The following is a 24,323-nucleotide window of genomic DNA, read 5'->3' as shown; positions in this document are numbered from 1 at the left end:
GCCAAACACAGAAGGGAAGTGGAAAGTTGCATTTAAAATTACACTCTTGCAGGGCTCGCTCCACTCCAGGTTCTTACTAGACCTGATATTGAGATTGCAGATCAGGAGGGCTGTATATTTTCTTGTTCACATTACTGTAGCACCAGACCAATGTAAGATGGGTGATTAATCTCATCATAATGTAATACAATTATATTTCAGAAATGAAATATAATACAATATAATTCAGAAATGAAGAAAAACACTTCAGTTTTCCAAAGAATAGAACAGGTATAAATAGGTAAAGTAGACCAGTTACTACTTGCCTGCATGTAGTTTGATTCTGAAACCATACTGGAGGGACTGGTCTGCTTTCATTCTTGAAATCCGATATGCTGAATACTGAAAGAGTATTGTTAATGTATCCCTCCATGGTGTTAGATGAATAGGTGCCATAAGGAGGTACAGAAAAAGACCAGTAATAGACCAAACGTGGTATCATGTCAGATGTAAAGGCAATGATCATAGCCTGTAATTAAAATAAAATAAAAAAAAAATTCAGTTTGCACACAGATACACATCTGATCCTCACATAAATATACCTCACACATTCTATGTACCCAATAGCATTATCACCACCTTATGTTCTACAAAACAAAGTAGCTCCAGTGTATTAGAACACTTGATAGCAGAGAAAAGAGGTCTATAGAGGTGGTTGATCAAATATTTTCGGATGGACTTTTGGAGTTTTGCATTTCCGCTTAGACACATTTTTTATGCGTGCTGATGCAATTGTGCTGCGTTTCCCCCTTCTTTGATCTGCCAATAGAAGATGAAGCTTGACTTTCTCTGGGGCAGGAAATTCCAGGAAATTAACTAAGCTGAACAGATATTATTATTATACAGGATTTATATTTTGTTCAGCGCTTTACAATATAAAGGGAAACAATACAGCAACGATACAGTGCAATACAAGAGGGTTAGGAGGACCCTGGTCCTTGAAGCTTACAATCTAAGAGGTAGACCTTTTTCACGTTTATTTGTGCCATCTGTGCCAGATTAGGTGTGCCCCTAATTAACAAAGGGAATATGGCAGTTTTCCATATAGAACACTGCCAGGTATGACCTGTCATATGGGAGCACACATCCCATACATGGTCAGAGTCTTCAGAGTTAACGTCCTGCCCTGAACCAAGCTCCAATCAAAACGCCCTATGTGCTGCCTGTCACAGACATTTTAAATACAGTTTAATCAACATTGACTATTTGTAATTCTTATGCTTCTAGCAAAAGTAAATAGATAGGAAAGTATCATATTTACTTATTTTAAGCTTTTTCTTTTTACATTTCTTCAGTTACTTCCTGGTTTCCAGGCCTAGGAAATGATGTTGTACACCCCAGGAGTCTTCAGGAGGGGTTTTCTCAGCTAAGCACACCCTCCTGCCTAAAGGCCTGAGATAATGGCAATTGGATTCCAGGAAGTAAATGCTACATGAATCATCTGCCCTTACTCAAGGTGATCATGACTAGAAATGCAAGGGAATGTTTTGCAATAGTATTTTTCAGCAAAATAAAGCATGGAGACATTGATGAATGCACGAGTTTGCTTTGAATATTGAAAATGAACGAAATAGCCCAGATGAACCTTAGGTAAAGTCCTTAGCAGGCTCTCCTCTGTAAACCAGTGGAGGGGGCGCCGAAACCTGCGCGTCAGTTATTCGCACTGATTTTTATGGCAGCCAGAATCTCTATTGCGTGGTCTTGGAAGTCCCCCGTTATTCCGTTCCACCTTCTGAAGACCAAGCTGACATGGATTATGATGAATGAACGCCTGACGGCGATTTTTCAAGATAAGATGGCTCTTTTTGAAAGAGTATGGGACCCATGGCTTAGATACATGTCAAGTTCTTGGTGATTTGGGACCGTCCATTTGCCTGGGCGGTGAGGGGGGCGCGCCTATACGTTCACTTTCTCCCCCCCCCTTTTTTTCTCCCTCTCTTTTCCTTCTCTCGTCTTATTCCCACTTTTTGTATTTTCTTTCTCTCATTCTATATTTTCTTTAATTATGGTTGTTGTTGAGTTCATTGTTGACATATCATTCTGTGAAGGGCCTTTCTGTACTGTCAGAATGTTATTGCTGTGCCTTTTCTTATGTTGGTCACAGTGGAATGTGCCTATATGTCCTCATTGACGGAAATATCGCAATTTTTTTTTGTTGTTTTCCTCTTTTCCTCCCGTGTATCCTGGGAGGTGTTTGTATTTTATTAATATGAAAATAAAAATATATTGAAAGAGAAAATAAACAAAATAGCAATTTTTGTTTGTGGCGCACAGATGCAGTGTAGTTCCACTTTAATTATAAAATATTTATTGTGTACAGATATAGGAACCCTACTCAAGACTGAGTGCCCTTAAAATCTTAATACAATTGGTACATTAAAGACAATTAAGAAAAACTTGACCTGCACCCTTTATAAGGAAAATCTATATAAAACTAATTTTCCATTGGTATCAAACTCTGGAACGGCTCCACATTGTTTACCTAGTGGCCAGTAATACATGTTGGCAATGCAAAAATTAAATGGGATCTGTCCACTCATCAAATGTGTTAAAAGATTGCTATCACACATACAGTACATATAGATGCCTGCTAGCCCTCAATACAAAAAAAGTGGAGCCACCAACCCTCACAAAACTTCACACCAGAATTAGAGATGTTAAACTAATGGAGAATCTTACTGCATGTTTCCATGAAACCCATGAACAGTTCAGGAAGGTTTGGGAGCTGTGGCTGGAGGACATAAAGTGACTGAAGCCTTTTTTGTTATTGACTCAATAAATAGAGGCTTGCGCTGTGTGCCCAGAACAACAACACGATAGAACGGAACTCCACTTTTGTTCATTCTGACTTTATTCCTATTTCTGCTCTTTGTATTCGCTTCCTATACATTTCCCTTCTCACCAAGTGATATTCTCACAGTAAGGCTACGTTCACACTAGCTCTGTCAGCAGGCATTTTGGAAGCGGTTTTACCGCTTCTCAAACGCCTCTGAATATTCTGCACATGGCAGCACACAGTGCTGTTCACATGGAAGAGTTAACATCGTGTTGCGGCAAAACTGACACCTCTGGTCGAGTCAGGAGGAGTTGAAGCCTCCCATTCAAGTCTATGGTCCTGCTCCACAAATGCCTGGCCGGCGTTTGCGAAGCGTCTGCGGAGCATTAATACCATTTAAACTTCATTATAGGATTTTTTGGTGCGGTTTTAACGCTTGGCAAATGCCTATCAACCGCTTCAAAACCGCGCATAGGGTGTCTAATGCTTGTCAAATGCTATAGGGCCGTTTGGTAAGAGTTAGAAATAAAGTCAAGTGTGAACGGTCACTAAATATCCAGTACAGATTCCCGATTAATAATTCTGGCTTGAGATCCATGCACCTGTAGTCATTGCTGTCCTAGATGCCCCCAAGTGGATTAATACAGAAGATTGTACACTGTTATGGGATAAAAACTGTAGAAAATGTTACTAGAACTCACTATATCCTTGTACAAGCCAATGCCATTTCCAGAATTATTCAGTTTATAACTAGATCACACCATGTAATTAAGCGAAAGTCTTCACTTTATGTCCTGTAAATGTATGCTACTTCTCTCTTCTTTAGAAGCACCATTCTAAACTATACTGTATATTGCTATATTTTTCATACACTGTGAAATGTCGCTCACCTCCCACTTTATTGTACTCTGCTAAAATACAATAAAATCAGTTGTAGGAGGAAAAAAAAAAAAAGGAAGATAATTAGGAAAAGTTTTTACAAATCATGACTAACACTGGCTTTGTTCTGTAGATGATGTACCAGAAGTGCAATATAAAAATGTCCCTTTTAGCAATAATTCTGAATAATAATGTAGTGCAGAATATCAAAAAGCAGAATGCAGTAATGCAGCTTGGTAATCATTAATACATCATTCATTTTTTTTCAATAGAATCAGTTTAAGTATGACATTAGCCTCTTATAGTCCCTGTATAGCAGAGCTGGAGTATGGAGGAATAAGCAGTATAAGGAGCCAATCAGTTCATGTGCTGACAAGAAGTATGCTGATAAGAAAGCAAAGTGAGAGAGATGAGCAGATCATTGTGCTGCTTCTCTTTTCACTGTCAAGGTCACAGGTTGATTCAGGTCCTCTAAGCGCTGGGCTTAGAGGAAATCGATTGAAGGATGCTGGACTTCAGACTGAGGACAATAATGACAGAAAAAAAAAGTACTGTGGGGGATATCTCTGGTTTGAGGATGAATATTGTAGCAAAAGCTTGTTTTGATATTTCATATCTTTAAATAGATTATTCATTTTTGTCTCATTATTTTTAACTGGAATTCTGCTTTAGGGCTAATGCCCACTTTAGCTTAAAAAAAAAAAAAAAAAAAAAAGCTGTTTTTACAGGCGTTTGAGCTTTTTTTCTCTGTCTCTAATATGTCTGTTCTTACAGGGTGGATATGATAAAAAAAAATGCTCCATTTATTAGTGCACATCAGTCAAACATAAAACACCTGTGTTTAGACTCTGGAAGCAGCGTACTGCGTTTCTTAACTGCCCCATTTAGAGCTAATTAGGGCACATCCTAGCGGAATCACTGCAGTGCCGTTGTGCACATTGAATTGTTCACTTTTTTTAAAACAAACTTTATTGAAATGTTACACAATGACATTCAATAAGTTCAATTGGCTGCCGCGCGTTGTGATTGCCTCATGCTGCAGTGCAAAATAGCCACTGGAATAGCCACCCAGCGCAGTCCCTCCACGTCTAGTGTGAATGGACCCCCGTCACTAAATCCCCATAGCAGACCAAGGTCTTCACTAGTTCATGCACAGATCTGCATTCATCAAAAATTATCTCAAGAAAAGAAAACACCTTTTGTTATGAATTATAAAAATAATGCATGCGGTAAGCCAAGAGACCTCCAAGTGACCATTTCCGTATCCACTATATTGCCAAAAGTATTAGGACGCCTGCCTTTACACGCACATGAACTTTAATGGCATCCCAGTCTTAGTCCTTAGGGTTCAATATTGAGTTGGCTCACCTTTTGCAGTTATAACAACTTCATCTCTTCTGGGAAAGCTGCCCACAAGGTTCAGGAGTGTGTCTATGGGAATGTTTGACCATTCTTCCAGAAGCACATTTGTGAGGTTAGGCACTGATATTGGACGAGAAGGTCTGGTTCGCAGTCTCCTTTCTAAATCATCCCAAAGGTGTTTTATCTGGTTGAGGTCAGGACTCTGTGCAGGCCAGTCAAGTTCCTCCACCCCAAACTTGCTCATTTATGTCTTTATGGGCCTTGCTTTGTGCATTGGTGCGCAGTCATGTTGGAACAGGAGGGGCCATCCCCAGCATTGGGAGCATGCTGATGCCTTAAGAGTTCCCTTCACTGGAACTAAGGGGCCAAGCCCAACCCCTGAAAAACAACCCCACACCATAATCCCCCCCTCCACCAAACTTTACACTTGGCACAATGCAGTCAGGTAAGTACTGTTCTCATGGCAACTGCCAAACCCAGACATGACAATCGGATTGCCAGACAGAGAAGCGTGACTGGTCAATCCAGAGAACAAATCTCGACTGCTCTAGAGTCCAGTGGTGGCGTGCTTTACACCACTGCATCTGATACTTTTGCATTGCACTTGGTAATGTATGGCTTGGATGCAGCTTCTCGGCCATGGAAATCCATTCCATGAAGCTCTCTACGCACTGTTGTGCTAATCTGAAGACCACACGAAGTTTGGAGGTCTTTAGCTACAGACAGTTGGCGACTTCTGCGCACTGTGAACTTCAGCATGCAATGACCCTGCTTTTTCATTTTACGTGGCCTAACACTTTGTGGCTGAGTTGCTGCTGTTCCCAGTTGCTACCACTTTGTTATAATACTACTAACAGTTGACCGTGGAATATTTAGTAACAAGGAAATTTCACGGATGGACTTATTGCACAGGTGACAACCTATCACGGTACCACGATTGAATTCACTGAGCTCCTGAGAGTGACCCATTCTTTCACAAATGTTTGTATAAGCAGTCTGCATGCCTAGGTGCTTGATTTTATACAACTGTGGCCATGGAGGTGATTGGAACACCTAAATGCAATTATTGGGGAGGGTTGGGGCAATACAGTTTATGTGGTAATGAGGAGTCTATAAAGTGATTTGTTGGTTGGGTACTAATTAAAAAAAAAAAAAAAGCACACAGCACTATTCAATAGGCCCTGTCCTGGTGGATGTTTATGTCCATTTACAGTATCAGTGTGAAGAAACTTACTCTTTTAAAGCTGCATAAAAAAACATTGGACCAAATGCTAAACATGGATTGCAGTATTGCTGTGGAGAATGGCAACATAAGCTAATTTTTTTAAATAAAAAATGAAGTCATTTTATATTTATCATACATTGGTCACCACTGCGAGTATGGCTACTCCTTGCATGATTGGCTGCCAGGCTCCAATGTGCTGTGCTTTCTCTGGTACCATGCGTCTGGACTGGGTGGTGAGCTTCCAGGCATCAACCCGAATTTCCAATAAATTATTCACAAGTGCCAACAGAGGTGCAAGTGGAAATGATGCCACAAACAAGGTGACAAATCCGAACTGGATTACTGTTACGAGAGAAGGAATAAAGACAAATATTTAAACAACTGTATAGTAATAGAAAGGCATAATCTAAAGTGCCAATCACAACAGTTTCCATGAGAAACAGCCATCCATATGTATATTTGTACACATTCTATGATGAGGTGTGGGAACAAGCACATGAGAAAGAGAAAAAGTTGGGGGAAGAATGATAGGTGGAGGGAGGTAACAGGGAAAAAGAGGGGGAGAGACAAAGGTAGAGGAAAAAAATAATAAGAGAAATGGAGGGAGAGACACAGAAAGAGAATAACAAGAAAGCCAGGAGAAAAGTAAGGGGGCAAAGGGAATTAAAAGATGTGGGTATACAAAAACATACTACCATGTATAAACTTATTAATTAGAAGCTGGTAATTCAACACTTATTTTCCTAAAGAACCAGTATGAACAAAAGAAAAATAATACACAATTTACCCATCTCAAGATATTCATAGAACAATCCCAATTTTCCAATAGGTTGTAAATGGTAATCCTGTTCCCATCTTGGCTTAATTGTTTCTATTCCGGAAGAACGAAATCGTGCAATAAGGTTTTTTAACCAGCTAGTAAATAAGAATAAAATACAATGACAATATATTCTTTAAGACTATATTTTCTATATTATGTTTTTAATAAAAACACATTTGCTGCCCTCTACTGTCTGTGATTGTACATAACTTTTGCTTGTAATTACTGTAGAGTTAGTTGGTTGCAGACAGGTACTTCCTGTCCCGACTAGCTGGGTCATGACAAATGTCTTATTGGAAGACGCAGGAAGGAGATGCAGAGAACTGAGTCTTAAAATAATGAAAGTCACCCAGACCAGAAGCAGAGACTATTAGGCAAGTATTCCTGTGATCTAATAGTTTAACTGCAGTTGCCCATAGCTTCTTAAAGGGGGGGTTTTGAATCCTTGTGACCAGGGGCGGACTGACCATTCGAGCACTGCCCAAGGGGCCTGGGGTCAGTAGGGGGCCCCATAAAATGCCCCTGGTATCTGTTATAGGCTTTTTTGGGTGTGTTTTGAGTGTGGGAAAGGACACAGGAGCACCATGATCCCCTACTGCCCAGGGGCCCCATGAGTTGTCAGTCCATCCCTGCTTGTGACAGATGTATCGCTGTCCTGTTGTTATTATCCCACATACACAGTGCTAGATAGTTTAGTGTGTTACTTTAGGTGTGTAGTGGTCACCTTTCAGTGAATTAGTATGTAGACCTGTTTATTGCAATAGAGTTTATATACAGCTCATGTTATTTCAGTTAACCCTGTCCTTTCTAGTCTGAGATTCTATAGCTAGTTTTAGCTTAGGGCTCAATAACCAGCAGAGGCAGGCAGGTTAGGCATCCGATGACCAATTGTAGTCGTTAGAAGTCCAGCTGCATGACAGATTAGAAACTACTAGGGACTAAGATGCAGAGTAGATCGGCTGGCTCTGTATTCCAGTGCCACACCATGGTTTCTGCAGGGGAGAATTTGCAGGCTGGTTGGACAACCATTGGAGGATCTCCCCATCACGGCTGATCTTGTCTTTGTGTCTCCAACACAGAAACAGCATTGTAAACATTCTCGGGGCCCCTGCAACTGAACTTTCCTGAAACATTCACCTGGAGGTATCTTTATTAATAACTACTGTATAGATACCCAGGTATATGTGCAAAATTCCACCGGACCATTTACGGATAACGGTTTTTACATTGGCTGTATGTACTATTAACAATCTTATATGACGCTTATTTCCATACTGGTGTGCATCTATATACTAAAAGTGTTACTAAACCCAGGACCCTGCATTCACTATATCTGGTCTCCCACACTACATGGAAATCCAATTATTTTAGTAAATATAAACTGCTAATGCCTTTTCTCATCAGCAGTTAGAGTAGTCTTGTGACTTCTATCAGTGTCCAGCTGAGCACATTTTAAAATTTGTAGGAGGAGTTTTTCTGCTCTAGGAGGATGCAAAATCCCTGACCCTCTATCTGGACAGTGCTGATTTGCCCTGTGCGGATCACATGCACTCTCCCAAGAAAACCCCCCAAAAAACTCTCTAGCAATACACACTAAACTGAGCATGTGCAGTGTCTCCACACCGTATGTCTTATTAGGAGATAAGAGGGAGACACCAGAAGAAGGGGAGCATCAGAGAAGTTAGGATCAAACAGAATTTTTAATCAAAGCAGAGGATTAACCCCTTAGGTTCCAGAGTGAGCATAACAAGCATGCTTTACTGCATATACAGACTGATTTTACGGTTGTCGGTTTAGTAACACTTTAAGGTTAATGTTATATGCTGGTTACAGTAGCTCCTCTGCTCCCAATCACTAAGGAATAATGAGGTAATCTCTGATATGGCCTACATCCTTGAAACAAGCCTTGAATCAATTGGCAAAAAATACCTCTATTGTTGTTAAACCGTCTGACAAGGGAGGCAATATTGTCAATATGTAACAGCCAACATGTCAATATGTACAATAAAATTCTGTCAAATAAAATCTGGTATCGAAATATTCCCCCAATATAATCAATAAATTCAATGGCCAGATTTATGAATTGGTTGATGCTGCTTTTCTGAATGGCATCATTACCAAAACTACATGGGAATTTGTTTGTCAGAACCAGCTTTCCAAGAATTCCAACCTTTTACTCTCTTCCAAAAATTCATAAGAATGAAGAAAACCTTCAGATAGACCTATTATTTCAGGTAATGGAGCTATAACCGAAAATCTGAGTCGGTTGGTTGATGAGCATCTTAGACCTCATGTATTGAATTTTTCATCATATGTAAAGGACTCCATACACTTAATGAAAATCATTCCTCCTTCATTTGTGTCTCACATGTTCCTCCTCCCAAACAGTGCAGATGCACTTCTAATTATGTGCTGCAGCACATATCTTTATTGGAAGCCATATTTATAGTTTGAAGAGGTAGTCAATGTTTTTCTTGGAAGAACAGGAATGCATTGAGCAGCAGAGCACAGCTAGAGTGTGTAAAGGAAAAATCAGAAAAATCAGAACATGATTTGTAAACTGCCATCACTCTTTCATTTTCAAGCCCACCTACACATATCTTATATCAAAACGTTCAGCTAACCCTGCTGTCACTAAAAATGTTCACGGCTAGGACATACTCCTGATAGTTTTCAGAATATGACCATTTGTTTGGACCTCATCCCTCCCATTGACTTTCATTGAAACTCCACTTTAGACACAAGAAATTTTAAGGGACGTTTTTAAACTGCGACTGTGCCTTCATTTGTTATCTTTCAGAGACATACTATACATCAAACTGTAGGTCTTTCCTTGTGATTGTCACAATATAAACCTTTTCACGGTAGCATTTATACTTTTAAAACTACAAGCTGGCAATCGCCAGTGAACTTGGCAAGTTTAAAAAGCCTGTTTAGAACAGGCATGCTGACATTCCTCTCAGAGTGAGTTGTCATAGCAACCCAGCTGTCTCAGCACAGTGAGCCTACTCCGCCCACTCCAGGTGCAGCAACCAAAGGTCACTCAAGAGGCAGATGACTCACCAGGCTGGACTGTGAGCTTCAAAATACAAGCTGAAATGCATTTCTCACTATCAGGCTTGCAATGTGCACTGCTTACATTTCATCAATCATTTGGTAAAGGTTGCGGTAAGAACACTTTACACAATTTCCCCAGAAATTGTAGATTTTCTAGTTCTTCTTCTTATTATTATAGCAAATTTGCCACGCTAACTCCTCCCACAGTTTTTACACTACAAAGACAAGTAATATATCAAAACGTGCGGATTGTTCCCGATCAGATTGCTATTACTTTGTGGAACGTTTCGCCGAATCGTTCAAGAAATATCGCGGTTTTTGTGGTGAAATTTTTCCATAGGAATGCATTGAGCAGCAGAGCACAGCTAGAGTGTGCAAAGGAAAAATCAGAAAAATCACAACATGATTTGTAAACTGCCATCACTCTTTCATTTTCAAGCCCACCTACACATATCTTATATCAAAACGTTCAGCTAACCCTGCTGTCACTAAAAATGTTCACGGCTAGGACATACTCCTGATAGTTTTCACAATATGACCATTTGTTTGGACCTCACCCCTCCCATTGACTTTCATTGAAACTCCACTCTACACACAAGAAATTTTAAGGGACGTTTTTAAACTGCGACTGTGCCTTCATTTTTTATCTTTCAGAGACATACTATACATCAAAATTTAGGTCTGTTTCTTGTGATTTTCACGGTAGCATTTATACTTTAAAAACTACAAGCGTTTGAAGATGGCAATCGCCAGTGAACTTGACAAGTTTAAAAAGCGTTTTTAGAGCAGAGCTGCTCACATTCCTGACAGAGTGAGTTGCTATAGCAACCAAACATGACTCACACGCAGCTGAGTCACACAGGCTGGACTGTGAGATGCAAAATACAAGCAGAAATCCATTTCTGCCTCTGTCAGGCTTGCAATGTGCACTGCTTACATGTCATCATTACTTGGTAAAGGTTGCGGCAAGAACAGTTTACACAATTTCCCCAGAAATTGTAGATTTTCTTGTTTATTATTAAGTGTTCTTGGAAGACCACTTCCTGTTATCTCACAAATATATTCTTATTATTATAGCAAAATTTACCACCCTAACTCCTCCCACAGTTTTTACACTACAAAGACCGTAATATACGGAAACGTGCGGATTGTTCCCGATCGGATTGCTATTACTTTGTGGAATGTTTCGCTGAATGGTTCATGAAATATCGCGGTTTTTGTGGTGAAATTGGTCCCATAGGAATGAATGGCGGAATGTTCCAAACTAGAGTGGGAGCTAACAAAAGCTAGAGTGTGAGCTGAAAAATCAGGACATGATTTGTAAACTGCCATCACTCCCTCATTTTCAAGCCCACCTACACAAATCTTATATCAAAATGTTCAGCTATCCCTGCTGCCACTAAAAATGTCCACGGCTAAGCCATACTCCTGATAGTTTTTACAATATGACCATTTGTTTGCAACTCACGCCGCCCATTGACATTCATTGAAACTCCACTCTAGCCACCTCAAATTTGAAGGGCAATTTCTAAAGTGCGACTGTGCCTTCATTTTTAATATTTCAGAGACATACTATGCATCAAAATGTAGGTCTGGGTCTTGTGATTCTCACAATATAAAGCTCTTCATTGTAGGATTTATAATTTTTAAACTACAACCGTTTGAAGATGGCAACCGCCAGTGAAGTGAGCAAGTTGGAGCAGTTTGTTTTTAACCACTCTTCTCTGCCCTTGCTGTAGAGTGAGTTGCCATAGGAACCCAGGTGTGTGAGCAGGAAGCAGAGTGACCAAAGCTAGAGTGTGAGCTGAAAAATAAAAGTTGAAATGCATTTCTCACTCTATCAAGCTTGCCATGGGCACTTTTTAAATTTGATCAATCAATTGGTTAGTGTCATGTTTACTATCTTTACTCACTGCGCCCACTCCACACAGTTACTCCACCCACTCCAACCTTTTCACAGTTACTCCACCCACTCCAACCACACAACAGTTACTCCGCCCACTCCAACCATACAACAGTTACTCCGCCCACTCCAACCACACAACAGTTACTCCGCCCACTCCAACCACACAACAACAGTTACTCTGCCTACTCCAACCACACAACAGTTACTCCGCCCACTCCAACCACACAACAGTTACTCCGCCCACTCCAACCACACAACAGTTACTCCGCCCACTCCAACCACACAACAGTTACTCCGCCCACTTTCCCCCCAAATGTCAGGACGGTACAGATATCCCCCAAATGTCAGGACGGTACAGATATCCCCCAAATGTCAGGACAGGACAGATACCCCCCAAATGTCAGAACAGGACAGATATCCCCAAAATGTCAGAACAGGACAGATACCCCCCAAATGACAGGACAGATACCCCCCAAATGACAGGACAGATATCCCCCAAATGGCAGGACAGATATCCCCCAAATGGCAGGACAGATATCCCCCAAATGTCAGGACGGTACAGATATCCCCCAAATGTCAGGACAGTACAGATATCCCCCAAATGTCAGGACGGTACAGATATCCCCCAAATGTCAGGACGGTACAGATATCCCCCAAATGTCAGGACGGTACAGATATCCCCCCAAATGTCAGGACGGTACAGATATCCCCCCAAATGTCAGGACGGTACAGATATCCCCCCAAATGTCAGGACGGTACAGATATCCCCCCAAATGTCAGGACGGTACAGGTATCCCTCCAAATGTCAGGACGGTACAGGTATCCCCCCAAATGTCAGGACGGTACAGATATCCCTTAAATGTCAGGACGGTACAGATATCCCCCAAATGTCAGGACGGTACAGATATCCCCCAAATGTCAGGACGGTACAGATATCCCCCAAATGTCAGGACGGTACAGATATCCCCCAAATGTCAGTACGGTACAGATATCCCCCAAATGTCAGGACGGTACAGATATCCCCCAAATGACCCCTTTTTGCAGAGTAGACAGTCCGACGTACTTCATAAGAGGAATGGCGAGTTTTTTGAAGTTGTATTTTTTTTGTCATTTTTTGGAAAATAAAAAATTTAAAAAATTAGTTTCACTATTTTTTTATTATTTTTTTTTTACATATTGTCACCAGTGCAGTACAGCGTCATCATATAACTGGCATGGCGGAGATCAGGGACAATGAGTGGTGACAGTAAATTATATATATATTTTTTTATTTTTTATTATTTTTTTTAATTTTTTAATTTTTTTTTAATTTTTTTTAAGATTTGTTTTTCATATTTCACTATGACCAAAGTAGTACAATGTTACCATAGTAACATTGTACTACTTTGGGGAAGTGATCAGTATTTTTTTTTTTTTTCCGCAATTTGCTTATAGCAAAGAATTACTTTGCTATAAGCAAGCATTCACCTGAATGACATCGATTCATTCAGGTTTTTTTTTTTTTTGGTGCTTAGCTGTGATTTGGCCACAGCTAATCACATGACATGTGCATGTGACCTGCTGTGACCATTCACAGCTAGGCAGTAGTATACAATGGATGGTATGAATGAAGCCATCCATTGTATACAACTGTCATGTGACCTGCTGTGATTGGTCACAGCAGGTCACATGGTACCGGCAACGGGGGGCGGTACTCAGATCTGTCATTGGCTGTGTCCGAGGTACACGGCCGGTGACAGATCGCGCCGCTCTGCAGGAGCGCAATCTGCGCATGTGCGGGAGGACGCTGTGTGGTGTCCACCTGGAACGCTGATGACATTTCCCGCCCGCCATTCGGCCATAGGGCGGGTGGCAAATGGTTAAAGCAGAATCCCCCCTCCCCCTCCCAACCTTTGTAGTTAAGAAAGCTGTCATTTTACAGGCGGTTGCCGTGGTCCTGCTCCTGTGTCCAGCTATGGCATGAAAAGTCAGTTGAGAGCTCTCATAGGCACACTGGTGACAGTTATCAGCACAGGTATGATTTGAATGTTACTGGCTGAACCTGCTCATTTGCATATCTTTGCAAAGGATTCTGGGAAATGGGTTTTGCCACCTCAGGATTGATCAAATCTGAATTATTTGTGTTTTTAGATGGTTTATAGAGCCAGAAATATTTGGAAGTGAACATACAAGCCAAAAGAAAGATTTTAATGTTAAATTCAAATTTGACTCTCCATAGGTTGATATTTTGGTAGTTCGGACGGTTTAAAAAGACTCGAAGCTTACTGAGCAGATGGAGAGGTTGGGAAAGCTCAATGGACACCAGGTGAAGGATCTCTCTGGGGCCGAATCAGTGACACTGATGTGAAGATTCCTCTGAGGGGAAGTTCATTGATACTGATGTGAGGATCTCTCTGAAAGAAGTTCAGTGATTACTGACAGGAGTGATACATAAGGATCTCTCAGGGGGAGTTCAGTGATACGGACAATGAGGATCTCTCTGGGGAAGTTCAATGATACTGACAAAGAGGATGTCACAGAGAAGTTCAGTGACACTGAGGGCAATACAGACTTCTCTGAGCCCCATTCCAGAACACTTGGAAGTTGAGCGTTGTTCCCTGCCTCTCTTTTTTAGGTGTTCCTGCATTGCAGACCCCTCCCTGTTATCTCACATATAGATTCTTATTATTATAGCCACCCTAACTCCTCCCACAGTTCTTACACTACATAGACAGTAATATACCAAAACGTGCGGATTGTTCCCGATTGGTGGGCTACTTTGTGGAACGTTTCGCCGAATGGTTCACGAAATATCGCGGTTTTTGTGGTGAAATTGGTCCCATAGGAATGAATGGCGCAACTAGAGTGGGAGCTGACAAAAGCTAGAGTGTGAGCTGAAAAATCAGAACATGATTTGTAAACGGTTATCACTCCCTCATTTTCAAGCCCACCTACACATATCTTATATCAAAACGTTCAGCTATCCCTGCTGTCACTAACAATATAAAGCTCTTCGCTGTAGGATTTATAGTTTCAAAACGACAACCGTTTGAATATGGCAACCGCCAGTGAAGTGAGCAAGTTGGAGCAGTTTGTTTATAACCATGCCTCTCCTGTAGAGTGAGTTGCCATAGGAACCCAGGTGTGTGAGCAGGCAGCAGAGTGACAAAAGCTACTCCGCCCAGTTACTCCGCCCACTCCAGTTGTAGACTACTGGTGGAGGCAAGAACACTTCACACAATTTCCCCAGAAATTGTAGATTTTCTAGTTAATATTATTATTACAGGATTTAAATAGCGCCAATAGTTTGCTCAGCGCTGTACATTATAATGGGAGACAGTACACAAGACAGTATAGTAACAATACAATTCAATACACGAGGGGTTCGAGGGCCCTGCTCCTTGGAGCTTACAATCTAGGAGGGAGTGGATAGTGGTAACAGGAGGAAATAGCTGTGGGGGATGGAGTGGTAGGAGGAGTGGAGATCGGCAATTAGCTGAGGGCGGGGTAGGCTTCCCTGAAGAGATGGGTTTTCAGGGTGCGCCTAAAGGTGAGGAGAGTAGGTGATAGCCTGATGGATTGGGATTTGGAGTTCCAGAGGATGGGGGAAGCCCTGGAGAAGTCCTGGAGACTGGCATGGGAGGAGGAGACCAGGGAACTAGAAAGTAGGAGGTCTTGTGAGGAGCGGAGAGTACGTTTAGGGTGGTATTTGGATATCAGATCGGTGATGTAGTTTGGGGCAGTGTTGTGAACAGCTTTGTACATCAATGTTAGCAATCTGAATTTTATCCGTTGGGCAATTGGAAGCCAGTGGAGGGATTGGCAGAGGGGGGTGGCGGATACGGAGCGGATGGTAAGGTGGAGGAGTCTGGTCGCATTATTCAGGATAAATTGAAGCGGGGATAGCCTGCGGTGAGGTAAGCCGGTGAGAAGGGAGTTACAGTAATCAAGTTGTGATATAATAAGGGAGTGAATGAGTTGTTTAGTAGTTTCCGGGGTTAGGAACGGTCGTATTTTGGAGATGAGGTGGAGTCTACATGAGTTTGTCAGCGATTGGACCTGGGGCTGGAAAGACAGATTGGAGTCTAGGAGGACACCTAGTACTCTGGTTTGCGGGGTGGGACTGATGGTGGAGTTGTTGGTCGTGATGGAGAAGTCGGGGGGGGGGGGGCACGGGCTGAGGGGGAAACTAGGAAACTAGGAGCTTGGTTTTGGAAAGATTTAGTTTGAGGAAGTGGAGTGACATCCACTCCGATATGTTGTTTAGTAGGCTTGTGATACGGGCGGGGACTGAAGGGGTGAGACAAGGGGTAGAGAGATAGATTTGCGTGTCATCGGCATAGAGATGGTAGTTGAATTCGTGGGAGTGTATCAGTTGTCCAAGGGAGGAGGTGTAGATGGAGAAGAGAAGGGGCCTGAGGACAGAACCTTGGGGGACCCCTACAGAGAGGGAGAGTGAAGGGGAGGTGGCAGCGTTATAGGTAACACTGAAGGAGCGCTGTGATAGATAGGAAGAGAGCGGAGTTGCCAATGAATCCATATTCACAAACACTACAGCATGAGTGGAAAGGTGCACATTATAGAATCATATGACAAGGACTGTAGATCAGTCAAAAAACATGTTGGGGGATTGTAGACTGTGGCTTTGTATGTGTTATAAAAACATACTTGTAGCTAAATTAAGTGGACTTGCTCTATTTTGATCCAAAAGAACAAAACGAAACCAGCGCTCAAATATTCATGCAGACTAAGGAGATTCTGAATGCCAAACGTTGAGGTGCAGCCCTTTAGAGATCGGGAAATCTAGGTGATGGTGCACAAAAACAAACAAGGGCGCACTCCCATCGTGTATTAACGTGGTACACCACGTATTTATTGAAAAATTATAAATACTCACAAACCAAAAGGGATAAAAACAGAGCAGGTGATCCGTAAGGACAGTCCAATGGATTCAAACACCTTGTAGGGGATAGGCTAACGCGTTTCGGGAGACAAACCCCCTTCCTCAGAGCTCTGAGGAAGGGGGTTCGTCTCCTGAAACGCGTTAGCCTATCCCCTACAAGGTGTTTGAATCCATTGGACTGTCCTTACGGATCACCTGTTCTGTTTTTATCCCTTTTGGTTTGTGAGTAATTATAATTTTTCAATAAATACGTGGTGTACCACGTTAATGCACGATGGGAGTGCGCCCTTGTTTGTTTTTGTTCACCATACTCTATTTTGATACCTTCCTTTGTGCTTTTTTTATTTAATAGTAAAGGGCTTACGGTAGAAGAATTTCTTGAATATTATTCCATATAGCTTTGCCTCCCATTATAATTGTCAGTTGTGTTGTAAGCTCAAGAAGACATCCACCGGGATCACACTGTAAACAAGAAAGTCAAGAAACATAATTTTTTAAAAAAAATTATTGGTAGTTTTTCTGATTTTGAACAGTTACTGAGACAAAAAAATTAACTGATGCATTAAAAAACTCTGTAAAATCATTGAAGGGAGTTAGCTTACCTCTTCATTACGGTATCTTCCAAACCAATACACTGGATCTCCAGGGTAGCCTACAATTTTCCCCTTAAAGAACGCAATGTAGAAACAAGAAGAGTAGTAGTTGACAAACTGGAATAGAAACATCTTGGTGGTAAGGCTGTTTTCATATTCTGTCTTTGTCCTTGGAAGTTCTTAAAAAGGAAATAGCAGATCAGAAGATCACTGGAGTCAAGCATGAACAATCTGTTATTATGCGAACTTAACTACCCCTGCCTGATAAATGGCTCAGATTTTTAACCTGTCACTTCTTGCCTGCTCAGCTATCTAAAACCCCTTAAATGCCCTTATTAGCAATTAAATAGCTCTGATTCTAAGCTTAAAAAAATGCAGACCAGAGAGTTCACGGTTTTACGCACTATACTCTCTTTGAGCCTCTTTTGCAACCACTGGGGCATGAGATTAAGGGCTGCATAGCACAAAATTATGAGAAGCAAACACTCTGAGAAACTTGCTAAATCTTCCTACATTGTATAGTATGAAACTTAAACTGAAAAAAATGGCAATAGAAAAGGAATTGCTCACTTTTTTATGTATAGCATTAACAATTCAGTGATGTATGTTATCTGCTCCCAGGAGCTAAATAACTACCTCTCACGTTGTATACCTAAAATTTAATACAGGTGGCACAATTTTCAATATTGCATTAAACAGTCAGTTTGCTCAAAAGTGAAATTTAAGTCATATTTAGGGTTAATTGAGGTGGGTTAGCCACTGGATGCTTATAAATCTTGAGTATTCAAACGTGTGTTTTGAATAGTCCTGATGGAGGTAAATCCTGCATAATTAAATGGCACATTTCTTATTAAAATCAACAGATAGTTAATAGACTGGTTGTATAGACTCAGGGAACATAGCCCTGAAATGAAACAGTTAGAAGGGTAACTCCTCATCCCAAGCTAAACCTTGACCAACAGAGCCAAATTGAAACTTATTGTTTGTATTATTTGTTTCAATACATAATTGGTATAAAAGAAGAAGTTCATCCTCTATTGGCTTTTTATTCATACCAAAAAGGGGTTGTGATTCTCACCAAAATCTGTGATCATTATTGCCACCTTCTCGTAGAGTATATTCAGCAACATGATAATGATGAAGCTGATGATTGATGCTGTGATAGTGGTGGCTGCCTGTGGAGTCAGGTATTTCTGGATAGCTTCTTTTCCACTGATTTGTCTTGGTAAGGTTGCAGAAAATACCAGGAAAACAGAAAGTCGATACACAATAATTCCAACTACTGATGCAACGATCAACATAATCTGTGAAAATGCATACAAAGCATTATAGTAATAGTAGTTAATTTAGTATTTTAAATTACAGAGAATTAGACAATACTTCAAATTCTGGAAGGGCTCATGTTGATGGGCTTTTTGTTGGCTTTAAATGGGTTTTGCATTCCCACATGTGTCTATGGGAAAGCAAAACCTGCTTGAAGCAGGTTCCATGCATTGCAGGAGGAGGTAAACCGCAGACCTAACGCAACTGTCAGAAAATTCTGCATAATCTCAGAAGTGTCCCAAACCCATGCCAATGACACAGCCCCAAAGCCGATCAACAACAAGCCCAGTGAATTGAAAACTCACCAGAAATGATGGCTGCCACTACAACAGCATGCTTAAATATATGGGCGTTCATGCTGTTGTAGTGGCAGCCATAATTTCTGGTGAGTTTTCAATTCACTGGGAGATGGTGATGGCATATATACAGTGGAGTTGCTTTACTACAAGCAAGAGTACTTTTATGGTGGTGGATGGACATTACTTCAACATTGTTTTATATAATTCTATTTTGGTTTGCACCATTTGTTCTCATGGACATTCATTTGTTATTTTGTACTATATAATTTTTTTTATATGTTTTTAATCATTTCACTATATGTTAAGCGCTGCAGTTTACATTTTCAGTTATTATATAGGTTCTTATACTACCTATTTGAGTCAGCTGCTTTGTATTACCAGTCAGAGATGATATTGTTCATTTTATCTTGTAAAATACATAAGACAAAGTCAACCTCAAAAAGCTGTGTAAGAAGATTATTACCCAGAAAAACACGGCACTTGTACAGAAGGCCATCCTCAGACACTTTCCACAGGTTGTGTAAGGCACATGTTCTTCTTGCTAAATATAGGTGAAGAATAAAAAATAAAAATTATAAATAAAAACATCTTTTCAGGAAGCAGAATTACAGCAGTAAATATACAACACAATTTACCTGATTAATTGGATTCACAACTACGTGAGTACATTTTGCTTCATATTCAGGACGAGGCTGTTCTTCTTGTTCTAAAAACTCAACTGTGTCCCATTCATACTCAAGCTCAGCTTGTCTGCGCTTCCAAAACTCAAGGAATAAGGTAACTGTAAACACCAGAACACACAATGATGACATGATACTTCTCTTAAATCCAATTTTCCAGGTTACCATTCACCTTGAAACATATGAGCATTTTTTAATCATGCTAGGTCTTTACTATATACAGTCATGGTCAAAAATATTGGCACCTCTGAATTTCTGTCAGATAATGCACCACTTTGCCCATACAATGGTTGCAATTACAGATGTTTAGGCATTCTCATGTTTATTTCTTTTGTTTGTATTGGTATGATACAAAAAATGGAGAAACAAAAAGCCAAATCTGACACATTCCACGCAAAACTCCAAAAATGGACTGGACAAAATTACTGGCACCGTCTCAAAAATGTAAGAAATAATTGCATTTCAAGTTGTGATGCTCCTGTAATTTGTAATCAAACTCACCTGTATCAATTAAAAGGTGCTGACAATATAGGAATCACACCAGCAACCAGTTAAACTAGTAAAAAATTGACTCAACCTTTCTGTTGTGTGTCTCTGTGTGTCACATGGAGCACGCAGAAGAGAAAGAGCGGCAATGAAGTGTCTTAAGGATTTGAGAACAAAAATTGTTGAAAAGCATGGACAATCTCAAGGTTACAAGTCCATCTCCAGAGAGCTTAATGTTCCTGTGTCCACTGTGCGCAACATTGTCAAGAAGTTTACAGTCCATGGCACTGTAGCAAATCACCCTGGAAGAGAAAAATCAAAGATTGCAACAAAGGGATTGTCTGAATGGTGGCTAAAGAACCTTGATTAACTTCCAGGCAAATTAAAACTGACCTTCAGGCACAGGGTAGAACGGTGTCAGCTTGCACTATACGTCACCATCTGAATGAAAAGGGACGCTATGGTAGGAGACTCAGGAGGACCCCACTTGCTGACACAGAAGCATAAAAAAGCCAGATTGGAGTTTGCCAAAGCTTACCTGAGGAAGCCAAAATCCTTTTGGGAGAATGTGCTGTGGACAGACGAAACAAAATTACAGCTTTTTGGTAAAGCCCATCATTCTAATGGTTTCAGAAAAAGAAATGAGGCCTTTAAATTAAACAATACAGTCCCTACAGTCAAACATGGTGGAGGTTCACTAATGTTTTAGGGTTGCTTTACTGCTCCAGGCACTGGATGTCTTGACCGTGTGAATGGCATTATGAAATCTGAGGACTACCAAAAGAATTCTGGGGTGCAATGTAGGGCCCATTGTCAGAAAGTTAGGTCTCCATCAGAAGTCATGGGTCTTACAGCAGGACCCAAAGCACGCATGAAAAAAGCACCCAGAAATGGTTTCAGGCAAAGCGCTGGAGAGTACTATACTGGCCAGCAGTGAGTCCAGATCTCAATCCCATAGAGCACCTGTGGAGAGATCTCAAAACAGCACTTGGGAAAAGGAACCCTTTCAAACATAAGAGACCTGGAGCAGTTGGCGAAAGAAGAGTGGTCCAAAATTCCAGTAGAGAGGTATAAGAAACTCAATGATGGTTACAGGAAGCGATTTATTTCAGTTATTTTATCCAAGGTGTTTTTAACCAAATATTAAATTGAGGGTGCCAATAATTTTGTCCAGTACATTTTTGGGGTTTTGCATGGAATGTGTCCGATTTGGCTTTTTGTTTCTCCACTTTCTTGTGTCATACCAATACAAACAAAAGAAATAAACATGAGAATGAGTAGACATTTGTAATTGCAACAATTTCGTGGACAAAGTGGTGCATTATCTGACAGAAATGCAGGGGTGCCAATATTTTGGCCATGGCTGTACAATCAAATGGAGCAAGTTTTTACATTCAATCTTAAAGAGATGTCATGAAAGGTCCCACAAGTTCAAAGCCTAGCCTGATTATTTTAAACCATCTGCAAACATACAAGAAGCTCTGTGTTCAGAGAGAATAAAGTTGTATCATAGCTGATAGAGTCATATCATCCCACAATCCCATACTTCGACAGGTAGCTTATAAGTAGCTTCCAGAGATAAAATTTGGAGGAGCTCATCTAATGTGATGCTGGAAAGAATTTTCCCGGTCTTTGTCTGTGAATCTGTTCTATTTTGCAGCAAACAGAAAATGGTCAGGCATATAAATTATTGAACATTCCAAGATATTAACTTTAAATGTAAAGGTGGCATTGAAGACTGCAGTGGTAAGGATTTATAACCCCAGTCGAAGGTCCAGAGGAAGGGGTTAGTCTGTCAGTAAGAGTATGGAGGAACCAAGAGAAGAGAATCGCATTTAGGGTTAAGCAGTAAGATGAAGTAATAGGACATGTCAAAGGTGCTGATAAAGAGTTTGAAATTCAGATGTTGGCCTATTGACTTAAATTTTCTATTGAGCATGTATTTCATATTTTTTCTCCTAATTTTTCCTTGTGTAATTTACATTTTTTGTATGGACGGCATTATTAGTTAGAATGGGAGGGAAGCAAAAGTACACGTTGGGAAAAAGGTGGGAATTCACTCATGAGTACAGGGGTGTCGGAGCATATTTATTTTTGTTACAAAGGTTTTGCTTATCCTTCAAGTCTGTCCAAAGTTTAAAATGTCATTTTTGGTGAATGCTGGTAACCTGGCATTTCATATATTTCTGGGAATTAAGCAGACAGGTTTTCCTGGTCCTAGCTCTTTTATGTCTCACCTAGTTTTAGGGTACAAATGGTTGCTATGAGGGCTTTCTTTTCCTCACAGAATAGGTGCAGGCATTCCCCCCTTCTGAGTCACCCATTGTTTCTGCCCCCCACCCACCTCCAAGCACCATCCCTTGGTTCCACCCCCTACCCACCTCCCACTACCATTTATTTTAGAGAAAACAGAGCCAAGTATCATTTTGTATGGAATTTGTTAATGATAACAAGAAAAGCAGTAAAATAAATCCCCTGCAGCCAGCAACAATGACCCCACTCCCAGCAACAATGGACCCCCATAATAAATTACCAGCCCAGCAGCAACATCAGATCTCCAATCAGCAAACAATAGACCCCTCCATTAACAGCAGATCCCTTCCAGCAACATTTGACCTCCCAGAAACAATAGATCCCTCTCCAGCAACGATAGACCCCCCCAGCAGCCCTTGCCATAACCAATTCAGTGTTAGAGGTGCTGGAACTGCATTCCCCCGCATTCCCGCCTAAAAAATGCCCTGGTTGCTATAATCCCCTAATAATTTCTTCACCAGACAGTCCAGTTGAAGGAGTGTTTCTGAAGTGGGTCATTTGGTCTATTGGGAATGTAAAAAGCATGCTAACTAACTGAAACTGCACTATACATGCAGGGGAAAGAAACGTGTTCACTGTGAGACCCCATTATACTTACTGTAATATCATTCCTCTGCTGCTATAATCAGCCAATGGGAGCATAGAAAAATGCTCTGTACTTCCAGGTATAGGTAGCTATATTACTCACTTAGAACTTCCTCTCTGCTTCCAGAAACTGAGCAGAGTGTTCGGGGAGTGAGGGAAACATTGGATAAACATTTGATGGAGTTGCCTTCAAACTTATTGCTTTGTCCTGCAAGGTATTTAATGTGTGCCAAAAAATACAGTGATCACAGGTAGGATATTTGCCTACAATTTTACCAATGAATATAACAAACCATATCTCAAGGGTAACAGAAAAAACAAGCATGCAAAATCATGTCTTCCCATAAAATGGCTACAACACAGGTACATCTCTTGGGTTTTGTGCATCAATAATCAAACCATTTTTCCAATGAACACACAATATACAGTTCCAGTAGGGAAAATATTATGAAGCCATCTTACCCCATATTCCCATAAAGACTGCAAATATGAGTGTGCCAAAACTGTCAAATATACAAAGCGTCTGTAAAAGATAACACAAAACAAAGGTCAACATAGTTTGTGTTCACAAATTGCAATTTCAAGTGTTTTAAACACTATAACATTTAAAAAGCAAGAAAACAATAACAGGAAAAGATGGCAAGATTAGCAGGATTTAAACCCAGAACAAAAGTTTACCACTTCCACACCTACAAACCGTTCCTACCTAAAAAAGAACTCCAAACAATTTACTTGTTTTAGGATTAGAATCTTGGAAGGTGGCTTAGCTGTCTTGGAAGGTTTATCACCACTCTTTGTTCCAATGACAAAGAGTAAAGAAATTTCCCCATTGGAGATGAAACAAAAACCAGATAGAGGATCTAACCCATAACCACTCTACCAATACAAAATGATGTTTCCCAATTAGTGAAAATCTCATCACATTCTCCCCGCGGTAACAGGAAATATCCCCAATAAGGCAGTGATTTGAGCCTTAAATTATTTCTAACTATTCTTTACGCTTTCAAAAAAAAAAAAAAAAACTTGACTGGAATTATTATTACAAAAAACACTAACACCGAGAGAAGGTTCCCTCTGGGCCTTACCAGTTCACTGCTT

The 24,323-nt window shown here is 40.6% G+C and overlaps 1 protein-coding gene across 1 annotated transcript in view; it reads right to left on the bottom strand.

The window, feature by feature from the left end:
- Window positions 1-24,323, bottom strand: part of ANO6 (anoctamin 6) — a 138,651-nt gene that overhangs the window by 15,905 nt on the left and 98,423 nt on the right. The window contains exons 10-18 of the mRNA XM_089674012.1: window positions 23,688-23,748; window positions 19,797-19,942; window positions 19,625-19,702; window positions 18,618-18,843; window positions 17,549-17,718; window positions 17,311-17,408; window positions 7,069-7,196; window positions 6,418-6,623; window positions 306-508 (exon numbers count right to left, since the gene is read on the bottom strand). Of these exons, the coding sequence (XP_089530138.1) occupies window positions 306-508; window positions 6,418-6,623; window positions 7,069-7,196; window positions 17,311-17,408; window positions 17,549-17,718; window positions 18,618-18,843; window positions 19,625-19,702; window positions 19,797-19,942; window positions 23,688-23,748 (1,316 nt within the window). The remainder of the gene's footprint in view (window positions 1-305; window positions 509-6,417; window positions 6,624-7,068; window positions 7,197-17,310; window positions 17,409-17,548; window positions 17,719-18,617; window positions 18,844-19,624; window positions 19,703-19,796; window positions 19,943-23,687; window positions 23,749-24,323) is intronic.

Source organism: Staurois parvus, unplaced genomic scaffold (genome assembly GCF_062004578.1).
Source record: "Staurois parvus isolate SC_StPar_1 unplaced genomic scaffold, SC_StPar_1.0 ptg000147l, whole genome shotgun sequence".
In the NCBI taxonomy this organism is placed as follows: Eukaryota; Metazoa; Chordata; class Amphibia; order Anura; family Ranidae; genus Staurois; species Staurois parvus.
Note: the sequence above shows the minus strand (reverse complement) of the source record. Positions and strands in the feature narration are given on the sequence as shown.